The sequence below is a fragment of the Lepidochelys kempii genome, chromosome 21 (assembly GCF_965140285.1).
Source record: "Lepidochelys kempii isolate rLepKem1 chromosome 21, rLepKem1.hap1, whole genome shotgun sequence".
In the NCBI taxonomy this organism is placed as follows: Eukaryota; Metazoa; Chordata; order Testudines; family Cheloniidae; genus Lepidochelys; species Lepidochelys kempii.
In genome coordinates, this window is record NC_136400.1 from 18,160,830 (window position 1) to 18,179,492 (window position 18,663).

Below are 18,663 nucleotides of genomic sequence, written 5' to 3' on the forward strand. Positions count from 1 at the left end.
ACTCGGCGGCTGGCGGAGCGCCCGGCGCGTCAGCAGAGCCAGCAGCGGGGCCGCGGCCCAGCGGGAGGCGCCGCGGGAGCGCGCGCAGGCGGCCTGGGCGGGGAAGGCTCCGGGCGGGTTGAGGCGGCCGCGCAGCGCCGGGCCCCGCCCCCTCGCGCCGTCCCGAGCGCACTGCGGGGGCTCTGTGAGCGGCGCCGCCCCCGGCCCCTTGGCGGGAGCCGAGCTCAGGCCCGCCTGGCGCGAGCGGCGCAGCGGCTGGCTCCCCGGGCTGCAATTCCGGCTCGCTGGCCAATGGCGGCCAGTCGCGCTCCGGGAAGGAGAGGCGTGGCGCCGGCGCGGGCCAATGGGGGACGATGGGGGCCGGGGCTCCCTATATAAGGTGGGTCCCGGGCAGGCCGGCGCTGCTTTTGCGGTGCTGCTCAGACCCGTCGCGCGTCTGCTGCTACCGGAGGCCCCGCCCGTCAGCCGGAGACATGGTCAGGGGAGGGCGCGGCAGGTTCCCAGCGCCGCCGGGGCCGGGTCCTGGGCTGCGCAGGGGTCCCCTGAGCTGCGGGTCCGGGGGGCGCCGGAGCCCCCGTGCGCGGAGCGGGCACGGGTCTGCTTCTCGGGGGCGCGCCGGGGCGGGGATTGAGCGCTTGGGGGTGGCGGCGGGGCCCGGCAGCCTGGGGCCTTGAGTCCAGGGCGACTGCGGGGAGTGTATGTGGGGAAGCTGATTTCTCTTGGTAGCGCAGCTCCCGGCCAGCATCCTGCAGACGGAGCTTTCAGTGGCGGCTGCACAGGCTGACCCCTTCTCCTGTGCGAACTAACAGGGTTTCAAAGAAGCCGCGGTTCAAAATGGTGGTTGCTTTCCAAAGAACATGGCTGCCCCTCATCCGCCCTTCCCGATCCCCGCTGCCGCATCTCGCTACAGGCAAGATGGTGAAGAGCTCTCTAAAAAAGCAAGCTTCAGAGCAGCAGCGGTGTTAGTCTGTATCCGCGAAAAGAACAGGAGGCCTTATGGCACCTTAGAGACTAACACTTACTTGAGCATAAGCTTTTGGGAGCTACCGCTCACTTAACAAACCAAGAATTAATTTGCCCAGATGTAATTGGGCTAGAGAGAATTTCAAGTGATGATTACTCAACTGCATTTCCTGGATGCATGCCACTGAGATGCTGGGTGACTTCTAAGGCTAGATCTTAACTCTTACATAGAAATCTCTTCATGCGGAGTTGGCTCCAGCGCTTTCCTGTAAGATTTCTTCAGGGAGTTCTCTGGCCACAGCACATGCTCAAAATACACCTTTACAAAAGTATTTTGCTTAGGATGCAGTGCTCTAAAGGGCTTGACAAAGTATAAGATGGCAATTTGTATGCCAGCTTTTTAACGTTATGGATGTGTATTAGGGCTCATGTGTCTTAAGGGAACCTGTAAAACTCCAAACGGGTTGGTTGTTTTTCCCGATAGGCATGCTTATGCGGTTAGAAATCTAGTCTCAAATTAGTTATAAAATGAATCTGTCTGAGTTAGACTTAAAAATAACTTGTACCTGAATTCTTAGTCTTGTTACTGCAGTTTTAGACAAATGCTTAAATTGTCTAGCGCATGCTGCTTTTCTTCCAAATATGAGATCACTGAAGCTACTTCTCGTGAAGTGAGCTGTAGCTCATGAAAGGTTTTGCTCAAATAACTTTGTTAATCTCTAAGGTGCCACAAGTCCTCCTTTTCTCTTCTCTTGAAAATGAATATCACACTTCAGCAGATGCTTGACGTTTGTTCCTTTACATGGATTGCATAATAACAGGCAATGGACAGCAGTGTCCTAGCTACAGGAATCTGTTTTTGCCCCACTTGGTCTAAGTATGCTTTTCTACAGACCAACTTGCGTACAGCTAGTACATTCAGGCATTGGTATGGTAGACAAGGCCTAGGAAGAAGAGAGCTTTTCCAATTTATTAAACTACTCGGCTATAAAATGCATGTGCCTAGTTGGAGTGCCTGGAAAGTTGCGCTGCAACTTCAAGGATGAGAGTGAGGCAAATTTGGCCAAGAAGTTTGAGCTACAGGTGCCCCCAGAAAGGTAGCACTGCATAGACTCAGAGCAAATTGAGGAGGTTCTATACAAATCTTACAGCCCTGAACCCCCTGGCACTGATCTAGGTTGGAGCTTTCAGAGGTGCTCAGTGCCCACGTGGGTACCTAACTATGAGCTCGCCTGAAAATGTGGCCTCTTAATGTTGGGCTGAGCACTTCTAGCCATGAGCGTCACAAATGGGAGCTGTTGGAAACTTGACCTGAACTCTTTTGAAAATCCAGACCAAAAGGTCCAGCTCCACAAATACACAAATGAAAAATTACTAGCTGGCTTATTTGGTTCTGTGGAGTGAGTAGTTTTTGGCCAAACAGTGCCTTGCAGGGACTTGGACTGGAAGATAACTCTGCCATATATGCTATTTCTGACTTGTGACTTTTATCGTGGGTCTTGCAATACTTGGTGTTTGTCTTAAATCTCCAGTTCCTGATTATGTGAGGCTCTTAGATTTTTTTAATGAAAGCTAGCCTGCATGGTGAGAATCTTGAGAATGTGACCTGTGAAGGCTCAAACCAGAAGGCAAATAAACAGAAACAAAACATTCGACATTGGTGAGGCCTCATCTGGAGTACTGTGTCCAGTTTTGGGCCCCACACTTCAAGAAGGATGTGGATAAATTGGAGAGTCCAGTGAAGGGCAACAAAAATGATTAGGGGACTGGAACACATGACTTATGAGGAGAGGCTGAGGGAACTGGGATTGTTTAGCCTGCAGAAGAGAAGAATGAGGGGGGATTTGATAGCTGCTTTCAAGTACCTGAAAGGGGGTTCCAAAGAGGATGGCTCTAGACTGTTCTCAATGGTAGCAGATGACAGAACGAGGAGTAATGGTCTCAAGTTGCAGTGGGGGAGGTTTAGATTGGATATTAGGAAAAAATTTTTCACTAAGAGGGTGGTGAAACACTGGAATGCGTTACCTAGGGAGGTGGTAGAATCTCCTTCCTTAGAGGTTTTTAAGGTCAGGCTTGACAAAGCCCTGGCTGGGATGATTTAACTGGGAATTGGTCCTGCTTTGAGCAGGGGGTTGGACTAGATGACCTTCTGGGGTCCCTTCCAACCCTGATATTCTATGATTCTATGAAAAACTTTGTTACACAGTTCTAAAAATCATGAGTTTTGCAGGGCTGATGTGTGATTTGGTTCTGTGTGTGGGTGTTTTTTGTTGTGGTGTTTTTGCTTGAAGGAATCCCAGCTGACAGCAGGCTCCTAGTGGAAGGCCTAGTGAGTGAATGAGTGCCCACAAAGTACCCTTTGGCCTGTTGGCAGAGCTGCTGGTCTTGAAGCCAGACTCATGAGTTCAGGTCTCTTGATCTGCTGATGCCTGTTAATATTTCTGTGCACTTTGCTGGTCTTGTTAGTTTGCAGCTAAAATAAGAGGTTGCATAAGGTCAGAACAGGCAGAGCTGGAATTCAGACTTAAGCCCATGTGTCTTAAAGACTTGGTCTACCCTACAGAGTTAGGTCTATGTACAGCAGCCTACCTCAACTTGTCTGTCTACGCCAGGGGTCTCAAACACGCGGCCTGCGGGGTTATTTTCTGCGGCCCGCCAGCTCCCTGCAGTGCCCCCCAGCGTTCACCTAGAGCAGCTCTGCCCCGGCCAGGAAGGAGTTGGAATGGGGGCTGGGAAGGGGTAGGAAGAGGTGGGGCGGGGCGGGGCCTCATGGAATGGGTGGAGTGGGGGTGGGGCAGGGACAGCAGGGGAGGGGTCAGTGATGCGGCCCTTGGGCCAGTGTACTAGTCCTCATGTGGCCTTCGTGGTCATTTGAGTTTGAGACCCCTGCCCCTACAGCGTTGCCCTGCCAATGTAAGTTGCCCACTACGCCCAATCTAATAATCTCTGCAAAGAGGTGTAGTGCTTAGGTCAGTGTAGTTAGGCCTTACCATTTGATGGGAGCACAGACGTCTTCAGCAGCTTTCCTGGTGCACATCCCTATCCAGGACATCTGTAGAGCTGCAGCGTGGTCCTCTCATCACATGTTTACTGCTCATTATACCATCACTCAGCAGGCCAGAGATAATGCTGGGTTTGGCAGAGCTGTGTTGCAGTCTACATGTCCATGAACTCCTACCCACCTCCAGGGGTACTGCTTTGGAGTCGCCTAATATGGAATGGACGTGAGCAAGTACTTGAAGACAGTTACCTTTTCCATCACTGGTGTTCTTCAAGATGTGTTGCTCATGTCCATTCCACAGCCCACCCTCCTTCCCCACTGTTGGCATTTCTGTCCAGAAGGAAGGGGGGCAGCAACGCCCCTGGTACCACGCCATCCGAGCGCCACTCCAGAGGGCACCAGAGCCAGTCCCCTATGGATACTGCTGAGGGAAAAACTTCCAGCACTGTGCATGTGGCAAGCACACACACCTAATATGGAATGGAGATGAGCAGCACATCTCGAACAGCAGTTACCACAAAGGTAACTGTCTTATCCAGGGGGAGGGGACGCTCCCAACATCAGCCCCTGCCTTCTTCCCTGCCTGGGCTCAGCACAGCAGTCTTTTCCTTCCTCCCCCAGCAGTAGCCTGCCCTGCATGCCTGTGGCTGTGTTCCTAGTGCCAGGGAGAGCAGGATTCCATGTTAATGTTTCTGTGGTTCCCACTGAGTTCTCCCACAGCCTCCTGTGCCCACAGGCCAAGATGATCTACCCCTCCCCGTAGTCCAGGCAGGAGTGCATTTGCTGCCCTCGTGCTCAGCTGGGCAGTAGCTATGTCAGTTCTGCACCCTGAGGAATTTCCACAATTCCTTGAGCTTTGTGTAGCTGGATGCATGGCAATGGAGTTCAAAGCAGTGACAGACCTGTCACAGTGGGCATTGTGGGATACTTCTTGGAGGCTAGTTATGGCAGTGTAACGAACACCGTATCTACACTGATTCTTTGCTTTGTTTGCCACAAAAAGTTCAATCCTTCTCAACAAGGTGGCTTTATTTTGTTGTCAAAACGGAAGAGTTGTCACCAAAAGTAGCATTATAGTGTGTACACCTCCACTGTTTTGTTGACAGAAGCTGCTTTTGCCAACTAAACTGTGTAGTGTAGACAAGGCCTAAGTATGGACTTGGCAGCATAAATCCAGGCACCTATGTTTGAATGTTAGCCTTTGTTTTTAGCCCTCAGCTGGAAGGCACTTTAGTAGACTACAGAAATGAACAGAGTTGGGACACTAAGACACTAGTGTTTCAATTGCAGCTTTGTTATGACTTGTGTAGTTGAGATCAGATTGATGAACCTCGGCCTCAACTCACCCCTCTATTAAATATAAATCCCTGCCTACTTTTCAGGGGTGTGGCAAGGACTGGTTTGTACAAGCAGGCCTGTTGAACGTGGACAGTCAAGCCACACCTTTACATATTAAAAAGGGCACTGAGAAGTTGTGTGTGGGGTTATTGTTTCTTTTGTAATTTGGGGCAGAGTCCATATTCTGTGAGTTTAAAGGTGGAGTTGTCACTTTGATACTGGCTTCTGACCGGCTGCGCTAAGCTGGGAACCGTGTGAGTGTTGAGTAGTTGAGTTGGCTGGTGGGGGTGCAGCAGAACTTTGCTCAGACAGTGTTAGGCGATCTCTCAGCCCTGACTAGTTTGGGAAAAGAAAATAATCCTACTTACACTAAGATAGACATGCAAAGCAGTGCATGCATCTATAGCTTTGTGTAAGAACCTAAAGTTCCATATTTTTATGAATTCAACACTGGGGGGGATCATTTTACAAACCATTACTTTGCTTGCAGGATGAACAACTTAAACTTGTTCAGAGTGTACCATAAATGAAACGTGCCACAAGTACTCCTGTTCTTTTTGCGGATACAGACTAACACTGCTGCTACTCTGAAACCTGTCTAAATGAAGTGGTGAAGGGGTGGCAGTTAGGATCAGTTTTATGTACTGTTAAGACTAATGGGATAGGGAAGGCTTGTTTTCTGGCCTTGTATATGCTAATTTAAAAGGGGAAAAATGAAATAGCCTCAGTTTTCTTTAAAATATTGTGCTCCCTCTGGTGGTGTGCTGCAGCAGATAACTAAATTAACTACTGGAACTGGGGTGGCACGGATAATGATGACATACAGGCTGGTGCTGGCCGATTGAGTGGGATTTGAACCTTTAATTACATTCAAAATGGAAAAAATCAATATTTCTCAAATAGAGAGAGGACAGAATTTGCTGGAGAAGTGGAGGAAGGAGGTGAAATTTTGCATTCAGGTCTCTGAGAGGACATGAGCAATGAAGAGATGAATGAGCCTATAAGATGTTACTTGACAATGTCCAAATGGTTTTTCTAGGTGAAAATAGATGACTGAAGGAAGGTTTTGTGTTACAGTTCGAATCTGTTCAAATTGTCACTAATCCTAATACAATGAGGCCAATGTTACGGGTGCAGTTTTAATAATTGTGCAGTATGGTAGTTCCAAACCGTTTGTGCTGGGTATTTTGCTTGTCAAGAAAGCCACTGTTCCTGCCAAGAAACCTTAATTTTCTTTTTTCTCTGTACAGCGTGAGTGCATCTCGGTCCACGTTGGCCAAGCTGGTGTGCAGATTGGCAATGCATGCTGGGAACTCTACTGCTTGGAGCATGGCATTCAGCCCAATGGCACCATGCCGAGTGACAAAACAATTGGTGGTGGTGATGATTCATTTAACACCTTCTTCAGCGAGACTGGTGCAGGAAAGCATGTCCCCCGTGCTGTGTTTGTGGATCTGGAACCTGCAGTGATAGGTAAATACAGTCAGCAGTGTTGTATTGCTTTGTAAGACACATGCCATGGGAACTGGCACAACTGTCAGGCTGGAATGTTGGTCTGAGGTTCCTATTTTCTGTTTGTTATGCCTTAAACATTCTAAATGCTTTAAATTCTCTCTGTACAAAGCTTACCCCAAGTATGTAATCATTACTCTTCTTCCAAGCAATGCATAAGATTTTCTGCTTTTTCATTACCTCTAGACAAGGCACCTCAATTAAAAAGAAGTACTTCAAAGTTGGAAGAATTTCCAAGACATTAAACACTTTGCTGACATATTGTTTCATGGGTAAAGCATCTACAGGCACCAGCAGCCTTTTCGGATTTACTGGATACTATACATCCTGAGAGTTCTCTAAGCACCTTGCTATTGTGCATTAAAAATATTCTGTATGCTCTGTGGCTTTGCATTTTGTTTTCCTTCAACAGTAACCGCACTCGTGGAAACCAACATGACTGAGTTGACGACTTGTGATACTTGCTAGTGTCTCTCTTCTGCAATTCTTTCTCAATCCCCTTTCCTCCCCCCATCAGCATCCTCCTCTTAGCTTGGCTAGCATCTTCCAGCTACTGTTTCTTCTTGACTTTTTCCAATCTCTTTATAAAATTACTTATGCACTTTGTGACTGCCCAATGCCCACCGCCCCTTTTGCTGTCGTCCTCTGTTTCTCACTTTGACTCTTCAGTCCATGATTCTTGTGCATGCCTTGCAGTGCTAATGCAAAAAGGTCTGGCAAAGACTGTGCTTTAAACCAGTGCAGATATCTCCTAGCAAGTCCATTTCATTTGGTGCTTCTGTTTTTGTTTTTTCGAAAAAAGTTTTCCCTTAAATATCAGATTGCTAGGTTACAAATGATGTTGGGTAAATTGTCTTACAGATCTGCACCAATAAGTAAGGTAACTGTCCCTTCAGATCTCTCATGGTGTCATAAGCTTTTTTTAAAAATAAAAAAATCATAGTCATAGAATCATAGAATATCAGGGTTGGAAGGAAGTAATCTAGTCCAACCTCCTGCTCAAAGCAGGACCAATCTGATTTAACTTTTTAGGTTAAAAGCAGAATATATGCAAAAACAGCAGGCAACTTCATCTGGAGTTAATTATAAAACCCAATATTACTTTCTCCCTGTCTGGCTTTAATTAAACTCTGTGATATCTCATTACCATACATTCTAGAATTGCTAAAGCCAAATGGGATAGCAAGTGCTGTGCTGAACATTCCTGCTGCCAAACCACAAAGTGCAGGGTGAGTTTTACGTCCATACAGATTTTTTTTCCAGATGGTGGAAGATCTTGGCTTCCAAAAAAGCTTCTCTGTCCTTGGCTAGTGAGATGGTAGGATGTTCTCAGGTAGGCACACACAGGACCTCGTGACATCTAGGACTGAATAGCAACTAGGACAATCCAGTTCTTTGAGTGTTAAGCTGTATAAATATTCCACAGTTGGTGATTGCTCATTCAGTGTGCTCACATTGGAGAATTTTCTAGTCAGGAGTGTCTTTTGGGGCAGTCCAAGTGCTCTTCCTCTCATGTGCTCGCAAGGGTATAAAGGGTTGAACAACTCTGCGACACCCAGTTTCTTCTCTGCAGCCTGTGGTACCTGAAGAGATCTGCACCAACAGTATTTAACCTTCACTTAGGCATTGTAGTTACGGTGAGGTCTGTGGGGGGAAAAGAAGGTCTTCCCACCCCAAGGGTGCCAACAGTACCCCCGGACTTTAACTGCTCATCGTGCAAGGTAGTTATCCCTGTGAATATTTTCTTGGTTGCACCAACCTGCTTTGACACTGACCAGGCAGCAGATTTGACTCTGTGCCTGAGGACAGCATTCAATTCATTCTAGGATCATTGCCTTCCCTTCCTTTTGGCAACCATCAGGGTTATTTCCATCAACCTTGGTCCATCGTCACCTCAGAGTGTTGGGTATTGGAGGTGGTCCAAAAAAAGCTATGCTGTTCAGTTCCTATCCTCTCCCTGTCCCTCCTTAGGGACCCCTCCCTTAGACAGAAATGCAGTCCCTTTTTTGCAGTGGGCTCTATAGAGGCAGTAGAGAGGAGAGAAGTTCTATTCAAGGTACTACTTCATCCCCCAAGAAGACAAGGAGCCTTCGCTGAATACCAGCCTCAAATGCCTGAACACTTATGTCAAGAAATGCAAGTTCAAGATGGTCTCCCTCACATCAGTCATCCCATCCCTATATCAGGAGAACTCTTGACCTCAGGGATATGTGTTTTCACATCATGTGTCTGGTGCTCAAGCACTTTCCAAGGTTTGTGTTGGACAGCAATCACTACCAATACCAAGTTTTGCCTTTTGGGCTCTCAGTGGTGCTCCACATATTTATGAAGTGCCTTGCAGTGGTGGCCTACCTTGGATGCACTGACATCCAGATGGTCTTGTGCTTAAGCAAGTGGCTGGTCATGGCCACTAAATCTCAGGTCTGAACCAACATCCTGTCCATTCTCCAGCTGTTTGCACATCTAGGCCTGCTGGGGAATGAGAAGAAATCCACATTAACACCTGTATGGCACATAAAATTCATTGGGACCATATAGCCTCTCCATGGAGTAACTGCCTAACTACCACTTGACAGGTTCTGGATGGTGCATGATCTCTAGTCCCACCTATGGTCCCAACTCCTGATGCACCTAAGATCCTGCCTTGAGCTGCTGGGTCTTATGGCAGCACCTACATTCTTTGCCCTGCCCACAAAACACTCTGCTTCCAGAGACTTTATGCAGTCCTAGGTCTACTGGCTGGATCTCCCTCAGGTAGTCCTCCAGTCTCTAGATTCACAAGATCCCCAGTTCACTTTCAAGGGCCTGGGGGAGATTGTAATCCCATGCAGTATCTTTGAGGACCATATTGTATTAAGCTAATGAATTGCTGTGGATCAGGGATTTTATGCAACTTTTGATGGAGGGTTACCATAGTACCTCCAGGAACCAAAAACAGTAGAGGTTACTAAGTTGAATCACTTAAGTTGTAAACACATCCAGAGAGGTCTACCCACTGGTTCAAACTGGGTTGTCCAGACACCAACAGACAAAGAAAACACTTTTGATATAAAAAGCTTAAACTGACTTAGGGCTGACTTTCTGTTAGCAAATAGAGGCCCTTCTGCCCAAAGGGGGGCCCCAACTGTTACAGAAGGGTTGGAAGACTTTGACCAGCTAGGACCCCGTAAGATGGATGGGTACCTCCTGATCTGTTCACAATATGCTTAAATCTGTTTGTTTTCTCTGTAATGCTTTTACCTTAAGAATAAATGTCTTTGTTTAGAAAGAGTTGTATGGTAACTTGTAACTGTTGGCACTTGTAACACTGTTCATAGCCCATGGAGAGCTATTTAATATCTGTATCAATGACCTGAAAGGAAATATTAAAATCATCACTGACCAAGTTTGCAGATGACCCAAAAATTGAGGGAGTCGTGAATAAAGAGGTCATCGATTCAGAGTGATCTAGATTACTTGGTAAAGTGGGTGCAAGCAAACTGGGTTTTTAATATGGCTAAATGTAAATGTATCCATCTATGAACAAAGAATGTGGCCCATCCTTGCAGGATGGGGGACTTTATCCTGGGAAAAACAGACTCTGAAAAAGAATTTGGGGGTCATTGTGGATAATCAGCTGAACACGAGCTCCCAGTGTGGCGCTGTGGCCGAAGGGGCTAATGTGTTCCTGGGGTGCATAAACATGGGAATCTTGAGCAAGAGTAGTTACATTACTTTATTTCTGCATTCGACAACTGCTAAGGATTGAAAACATGCCTATAGTGAGTCTCAAGGAACTCAACCTATTTAGCTGAGCAAAGTGAAGGTCAAGGGGTGACTTGATTAGTCTGTAAGTATCTAAATGGGGAACAAATATTTAATAATGCCTCTTCAATCCAGCAGAGAAAGTTCTAATGTTTCAATTTCCAGCCATTGGATCTAGACTAATTCAGTCTGGAAATGAGGCCTAAACTTTTAACAGTGAAAGTAATTAATGATTGGAACAATGTACAAAGGGTTGTGATGGCTTCTCCCTCATTGACAATCCTTAAATCAAGATTGGCGGTTTTTCTAGAAATCTACTCTTAAGAACTACTTTGCGGAAGTTTCCTGAACTTAGAATCTCAGCATCCTAGACTTCTTCCGAAGGTGTTGTCAGAATCCACATCAGTGAGGTCCTGTACCTACCTGTGTTCTTCTCCAAATCTCATGCTGGCAGAGAGGAGTATAGGCTGCACCCACTGAACATGCACAGAGCCATATTGTTCTACCTGGACAGGATGAAATCCTTCCAGAAGTCTCCCAGGTTGTTTCTGGCTTACACAGAAAGAATCAAAGGATGGGCTGTATTTACACAGGATATCAAAATGTGCAACAGCAGAAAAGGACCTGGCAAAGTACAAGTCCACTCCACCAGGGACCAGTCCACCTCTGTAGCCTCTCTAGCAAACTTGCCAGTCCAGGATATTTGAAAAGCAGTGACCTGGTTGTCTGTACGCATTTTAGCAAAGCACTACACATTGGTGCAAGCAGCCAGGGGTGATGGACGATCGTGTTAGTCTGTGTTCTTTAGGGGAAAAATAGTGGGCTATCACACAAGGAAGAGTTTACTTACCTGCACAGTATTGGGTGCTCTATGAGGTGTTTGGTCTGGACACCTATTCCATGGCCCATTCGCCATCCCTGCTACTTTGGAGTCCTGATGTCATTGGCTCTTGTGAAAGAACTGGTGTTGGGGTGATTCTGCCCATCATGCCCTTGTGAAGCACACCAGGAAGGAAGGGTGCATGCACCAATCCAAGTATACTGACTAGAACAGTCTCTGGCACTTGTGCACTGGACATGTGCTCGCCAACTGCAGAACAGTCCACATCTCAAACATCAGTTACTGTATGGGTAAGTGTCCCCACTTCTAACTCCTCTTCCAAGTGACACGCAGATTGCTGTGAAGAATGATGACTAGTACTACAATCAACATGCTTTTTCATACTGCCAAAGGCAAGGTCTTACATCTAGTAAAAAAAGACGGAGGACTGCATCCTGGACAGAGACTATTGAGTAGAAGTAGAGGTGATGATATAGCATTGGTGAGACCACAACTGAAATTTTGTGTCTAGTTCTAGGATCCATATTTTAAAAATGATGTAGAAAAATTGGAAGGGGCTCAGAAGAGCTTTGAAAACATTGGGAGGAAGAGAGGGACAGAAAGTTGAAATGACTTGCTCCTGGTTGATAAGTAAACTGCATAGGGAGAAGATTGCCTTTGTTAGTTTGAAGAATAAGATTAAATGGCTAAGGTTAATCTAGGGAAAAAATAATTAGAATAAGATGCAGATTGATAGCCATTTGGTAACCAACCATTTGAAGGAATTATCTTAGGAAGTGGTAAATGATCATTTAGGGCCAGATTTTTCAAGGTAGTTTAGCACCTGGAGTGATCTTCAAAAGCGCCTGCGCATGCTTAATTCTCTTCTGGCTCCACTGTGCGTTCAGGTACTCTGGGGCGCTCTCTGCACCTGTAGGTGCCTAAATAACTTTAAAAATCATGGGTTTTTTAAAATTCCTTAAATAGAAATTGGAAGTTTTTTCCAAATATAGCCCAGGAACTTGTGGTTGAATTAGACATTTGATGTATATTTATGTAGTAGGAAAAGCGCTTTCTCCACTGCAGGAATCCTAGGAGAAAGTCTGCCCGCATAACATAGGCCAGAATCGGCCTAGATGATCATTGTGTTACACCTTTTGGCTTTAGAAATCTATGAATTTATAAAATCTGGAAAATTGCTGCTTTAAATCAAAGTATTTATGAAACACAAGTTGTTTGTATAGTTTAATATTTGCCTGTGCCAGAGTGGTATTAAGGCCAAAAAATTCAAACTTGCATGTATGTTATGCCTGCAATTCCTTGATACCTAAATAGGCAACTTGATTTTCTTAGATGTTAAACATCCACTGAACCTAGTAGGCATCCTGGGTATCTTCTAGCAATGCATCTCTAAAGCCAAGCCATTTTTGTTGAGCTGTCTCGAGGTGGATTTGGGTGCCTTATTTAAGCATGTGAGCTTGAAAACTTTTGTCTAAACCAAAACTAATTTACTATAAACTCATGCACAATACTCCCTTTCCAGATGAAGTACGGAATGGGACATACAAGCAGCTTTTCCACCCTGAACAACTGATTTCTGGCAAGGAGGATGCTGCTAATAATTATGCTCGAGGTCATTACACTGTTGGGAAAGAGATAATTGACCTTGTTCTGGAGCGTACCAGGAAGCTGGTAAGTTCCAGTTTTTCTGCGCTGAAGATGTTCTCTTTTAAAGAACTTTCTACATTGTGGTTTGTGAGGTTTGGAAATTAATCTAGTTAAGTGCTCTGAGATGTGTGGGGCTCAGAATTCAGCACTGTAGTCTGTTGGGTGATGTACAAATGGAAAAGCTATGAAGTCAAATTCTGCTGTTTTCTTCAGCCATGTGAAAATGGACTACTCTGATCAGAGGAAAATCTAAGACACCTTGTGACTCCTCTTGGACTACAATTGAACCAGCACCATCAACTTGCCTAAAAAAAAGTTTGTGTCAAGTTTCTGACAAACCCACAAAGGCCAGGGCTGAGGTCTATCCACATAGCAGTCTGGTTTGCATTGTTATTGATGGGAAGGGACCAGTCCTTAGCTGCAGCCACTGCAGGGTTTTAGCCTCCACTCCTGAATTCTTGCTTTTGTGGGCTGAAGTCTGATCTTCATGTTCAGTGTAAAAAGAAAAGGAGTACTTGTGGCACCTTAGAGACTAACAAATTTATTTGAGCATAAGCTTTCGTGATGCTTTCACGATACATTCTGTCATGTTCCTTACAGCTCACTTCATTGGATGCATTCAGTGGAAAATACAGTGGAGAGATTTATATACATAGAGAACATGAAACAATGGGTGTTACCATACACACACTTTCCTTCTAACTTCATACTTTTTTATGAACAAAAATACAAAGTGGGAGAGAAACTATGACCATGCTGTGAGGTCTGAGGCTCCCTCAGTCTACGCACCATGTGGTGAACTAGCTGAGGTGAAGTCCAAGTTTATTTTCTAGCTTCTTTTAGGGGTAGAATCATAGAATATCAGGGTTGGAAGGGACTTTAGGAGGTCATCTAGTCCAACCCCCTGCTCAAAGCAGGACCAATCCCCAATTTTTTCCCCAGATCCCTAATTAGCACCCTCAAGGATTGAACTCACAACCCTGGGTTTAGCAGGCCAATGCTCAAACCACTGAGCTAGGGTAGTTAGCATGTGCTTTGCATAGTCTGTTATGGATACAGAATGCTCTTGCCAGTGCATAGAATTTCCCTCTGGTTTGGTAATATGCCATGTGTGGTGAAAGTTTCTCTCTACAGTATCCCCAGCTGCTTTTTGAGCCCTTGGAGTCCTTGCTCTAAACATTCAATCTAAATTAGGGATGAAGTGCCAGGGAAGTCTTTGTAAACAGTCTTTTGTGTGCACTCTAACAGACTTAACTCAATACATTCTGTCATGTTCCTTTTTCTCTTGCAAACTGTCCATGCTTGTTAATTGGTCCTGGGAGTCATTGTTGACCCCTATGTGACCCTACACCCTTGAGACGAACGTGCAGTATTAATCTTTTAACAGCTCGGAAAGATCTGAACTAGAGCTTCCTTGAATAGTCCAATATGTTGCAATTCACTTCATTGGATTCAACAGCCTCATGACATTTTCTGGGAATAAGCAGGGCTTAAATACACCACTTATCACACTGGAACTTAGGATAGTAGTAGGCAGTTCTAGATCTGTACAGAACATCAAACAAATTGTTTATAAATAGTAAAATATAAGTGGATTGGTTTTTGGCTGATTCTAGACACTGTTGCTGTGCAGGGTCAATGGCTATTTGCTTAACTGACACTAAGAAAAGGAGTACAAATAAATCGGTTACGTCTCTAAGGTGCCACAAGTACTCCTTTTCTTTTTGCGAATACAGACTAGCACGGCTGCTACTCAGAAACCTGACACTAAGAAGCTGACAAATCCAGCTGTGTATGTCACTGAGGTAAAAAGGGTGTAAATAGGTCTTGGGAAATATGGTGCCACTGAAGTGGGGTGAGGTAGATCTGTATGAAGATACTCTCAGTAAAGGGATGTCCACGAATACTATAAGCCAGTTTGTTTTTTGGCTTCTGGGGAGGAGGGTTGTCCTGACTAATACCCTCATGGATAGATAACTTTTTTCTTGGAGCTTGAGAAGGGTTTTCACACATCTTTGAATTCATAAGAGCTGAGCAGATGTGTGAGCTCCTTGGGAAGAATGTTTTGTTTGCTGGGGTTGTTTTTTTTTGGATTCTAAATGTTCAGACCTGCCCACTTAAAAGGTTTTTCTTTCTTTCAGGCTGACCAGTGCACTGGTTTGCAGGGCTTCCTGATTTTCCACAGTTTTGGGGGAGGCACTGGCTCAGGCTTTACTTCACTGCTGATGGAGCGCCTCTCAGTCGACTATGGAAAAAAATCCAAGTTAGAATTTGCAATCTATCCTGCACCCCAGGTCTCCACAGCGGTTGTCGAGCCATACAACTCCATTTTGACTACCCATACCACTCTGGAGCATTCCGACTGTGCCTTTATGGTTGACAATGAGGCCATTTATGACATTTGCCGTAGGAACCTGGACATTGAACGCCCTACCTACACCAACCTTAATCGCCTCATTGGTCAGATAGTGTCTTCCATTACTGCCTCCCTCAGATTTGATGGTGCCTTAAATGTGGATCTGACAGAATTTCAGACTAATCTGGTGCCTTACCCCCGTATTCACTTCCCATTGGTAACCTACTCCCCGATTATTTCAGCAGAGAAAGCCTACCATGAGCAGCTCTCTGTGTCTGAGATCACCAATGCTTGCTTTGAGCCATCCAATCAGATGGTGAAGTGTGATCCTCGCCATGGCAAGTATATGGCCTGCTGCATGTTGTACCGTGGTGATGTTGTCCCCAAGGATGTCAATGCTGCTATTGCCGCTATCAAAACCAAGCGCACAATCCAATTTGTTGACTGGTGTCCTACTGGTTTTAAGGCAAGTCTCTTACAGCTGCTAAATAATTGCACAACAAAGGAGTGAAAAGCCATTGTATATCAATGGCTTATTAAAATGTATTCCTAAAACTGTGGTGTAGGTATCTAGTGGGCTTTATAAATACCTTATGGGTGAGAGCTTGCATTTGTTTGTGTGCAGAGCTCTTTAGACAGTTATGAAGTAAAATTAATGTCCTGCTTTTACTATTGTGGTCAGTAACTAATCACAGCCATCACCAAACCCTACAGGAAAACTAAGTGTGTTCTCCTCTTTTCCAGGTTGGAATAAATTATCAGCCGCCAACAGTTGTTCCTGGCGGTGACCTAGCCAAAGTTCAGCGTGCAGTCTGCATGCTCAGCAACACCACAGCCATTGCTGAAGCATGGGCCCGTCTGGACCACAAGTTCGACTTGATGTATGCCAAACGTGCCTTTGTTCACTGGTATGTGGGAGAAGGGATGGAGGAAGGAGAATTCTCAGAGGCTCGGGAAGACTTGGCTGCACTTGAGAAGGATTATGAAGAAGTGGGCACAGACTCAATTGATGGAGAGGATGAAGGCGAGGAATATTAAATTTCAAAAGTGAAATGCTAAGTCTTTCCCATTTTACTGCTTTTACCTCAGTGTAAATGGGAAACCTCTCATGAATGTAAATCCATTGTGGGTTTTTTGTTTTTTTAAGTATTCCATACCAACCTGCTTAGAATAAACCTTTTTAATCAGGACTATTTGCTATCCTTTAACTTTGCAACAACTGACTCATTCCACCATATATAAATGAATAGCCAAAGTTCTACATATTAATATCTGTATCTGAGTGACAAGCACGTTTTTAATTATGAAAATGACAGTCCAAGTGCCTTATACAATTTACCAGAACAACTTCCAGAACTTCATTCCTTCTAATAAAGGAATGGAATAGCCTTCCAAGGGGAGCAGTGGAGGCAAAACACATATTTGACTTCAAGACTAAGCTTGATAAGTTTATGGAGGGGATGGTATGATGGGATAGCCTAATTTTGGCAATTAATTGATCTTTGACTATTAGCAGTAAATATGCCCAATGGCCTGTGATGGGACACTAGGATAGGGTGGGATCTGAGTTACTACAGAGAATTCTTTCCTGGGTGTCTGGCTGGTGAGTCTTGCCCACATGCTCTGGGTTTAGCTGATCGCCATATTTGGGGTTGGGAAGGATTTTTCCTCCAGGGCAGATTGGCAGAGGCCCTGGGGGGTTTTCACCTTCCTCTGCAGTGTGGGGCACAGGTCACTCGCTGCAGAATTCTCTGCACCTTGAAGTCTTTAAACCACGACTTGAGGACTTCAATAGCTCAGACATAGGTTTGGGGTTTGTTACAGGAGTGGGTGGGTGAGATTCTGTGGCCTGTGTTGTGCAGGAGGTCAGACTAGACTATCATAATGCTCCCTTCTGACCTTAAAGTCTATATCTGTGGTGCCAGTTCAGGTGCAAATGGTCCATATTTGCCTTTTGTACATTTCAATTAATAGGTTCTCTAAGACGAAACTTCACTCTGAAAAATCACGTAGATTGGCGCTTCGTAGCTTGCAGAATAGCCTCTTAATGAAACTGTATAGGTAAGGCCTGTCAGGGTTCCCTCCCCACTGTGAACTCTAGGGTACATGCATGAAAGGCCCCCTAAGCTTATTTTTACCAGCTTAGGTTAAAAACTTCCCCAAGGCACAAATCCTTCCTTGTCCTTGGGTGGGTACTGCTGCCACCACCAAGTGAGTTAGACAAAAATTCAGGAAAAAGGCCACTTGGAGTTCCTGTTTCCCTAATATATCCCCCCAAGCCCCTTCACCCCCTTTCCTGGGGAGGCTTGAGAATAATATACCAATCAAATAGGTAAACCAGGTGAGCATAGACCAGACCCTTGGGGTTTTAGGACACTACACTACACTAAAAAGCCCAATCAGATTCTTAAAAACAGAACTTTAGAATAAAGAAAAGAAAAAGCACCTCTGTAAAATTAGTATGGAAGATAACTTTACAGGGTATTCAGATTCAAAACATGGGATTCCCCTCTAGGCAAAACTTTAAAGTTACAAAAAAACGGTATAAACGTCCCTCTTAGCACAGGGAAAATTCACAAGCTAAAAGAAAGCTAAGTATAGCAAGAGAATGCGTTAGTTTATAATTTGTAATCTTAAAGGCCTATTTCAGGTATGGTTTTAGGAGAGGTTTGGGTTTTTTCTGCCTGGTCCCCCTCTCTGTCCCAAGAGAACACAGAGAAAAACTTTCAGATCTGTGGGGGAAGGGATCTTCTCCCCTTATTGGTCCTTTTGGTCAGGTGCCAACCAGGTTATCTGAGCTTCTTAACCCTTTACAGGTAAAGGAAGGATTTTATGCTACCCTTAGCTGTATGTTTATGACAGGGCCTTACCAAATTCTCTGCCATGAAAAATGTGTTAGGGACTGGGAAATCTGGTCTTTTGTGACTTTTACCCTATGCTATATAGACTTCATGGGGGAGACCAGTGTTCCTGAAATGTGGGGGTCCTGCCCCAAAGGGAATTGCAGGGGGGAGTTCCCAAGTTTTTGGGGGGGGGGGTGAGGAGGGTTTGCAGTTATTACCATCCTTCCTTCTGTCTTCAGAGCTGGGCACCCAGAGAGTGGCAGTTTTTGGCTGGGTGCCCAGCTCTGAAAGCAGCAGCTCAAATTAAGGGTGGCAATACCACACCATGCCATCCTTATTTCTGTACTGCTGTGAGCTGCTGCTCTCCAGCCACCCTGCTCTGACGGTAGTACCTCAACTCCCCCCTAAATAACCTTAC

The 18,663-nt window shown here is 45.4% G+C and overlaps 1 protein-coding gene across 2 annotated transcripts; it reads left to right on the forward strand.

Annotated features, from left to right (window-relative positions):
* Positions 1-204: 204 nt before the first annotated feature.
* On the forward strand, positions 205-16,593 carry LOC140901473 (tubulin alpha-1C chain). Of its 2 annotated transcripts, none has more exons than XM_073320397.2 (5): positions 205-379; positions 6,553-6,775; positions 12,922-13,070; positions 15,188-15,868; positions 16,147-16,593. In XM_073320397.2, exons 1-5 carry the CDS (start codon positions 344-346, stop codon positions 16,438-16,440), a joined length of 1,383 nt encoding a protein of 460 aa, XP_073176498.1. In that variant the 5' UTR covers positions 205-343; the 3' UTR covers positions 16,441-16,593. The 2 variants fall into 2 exon arrangements, with proteins under 2 accessions (XP_073176498.1, XP_073176496.1); XM_073320395.1 differs by having other exon boundaries at positions 339-476.
* Positions 16,594-18,663: the final 2,070 nt, after the last annotated feature.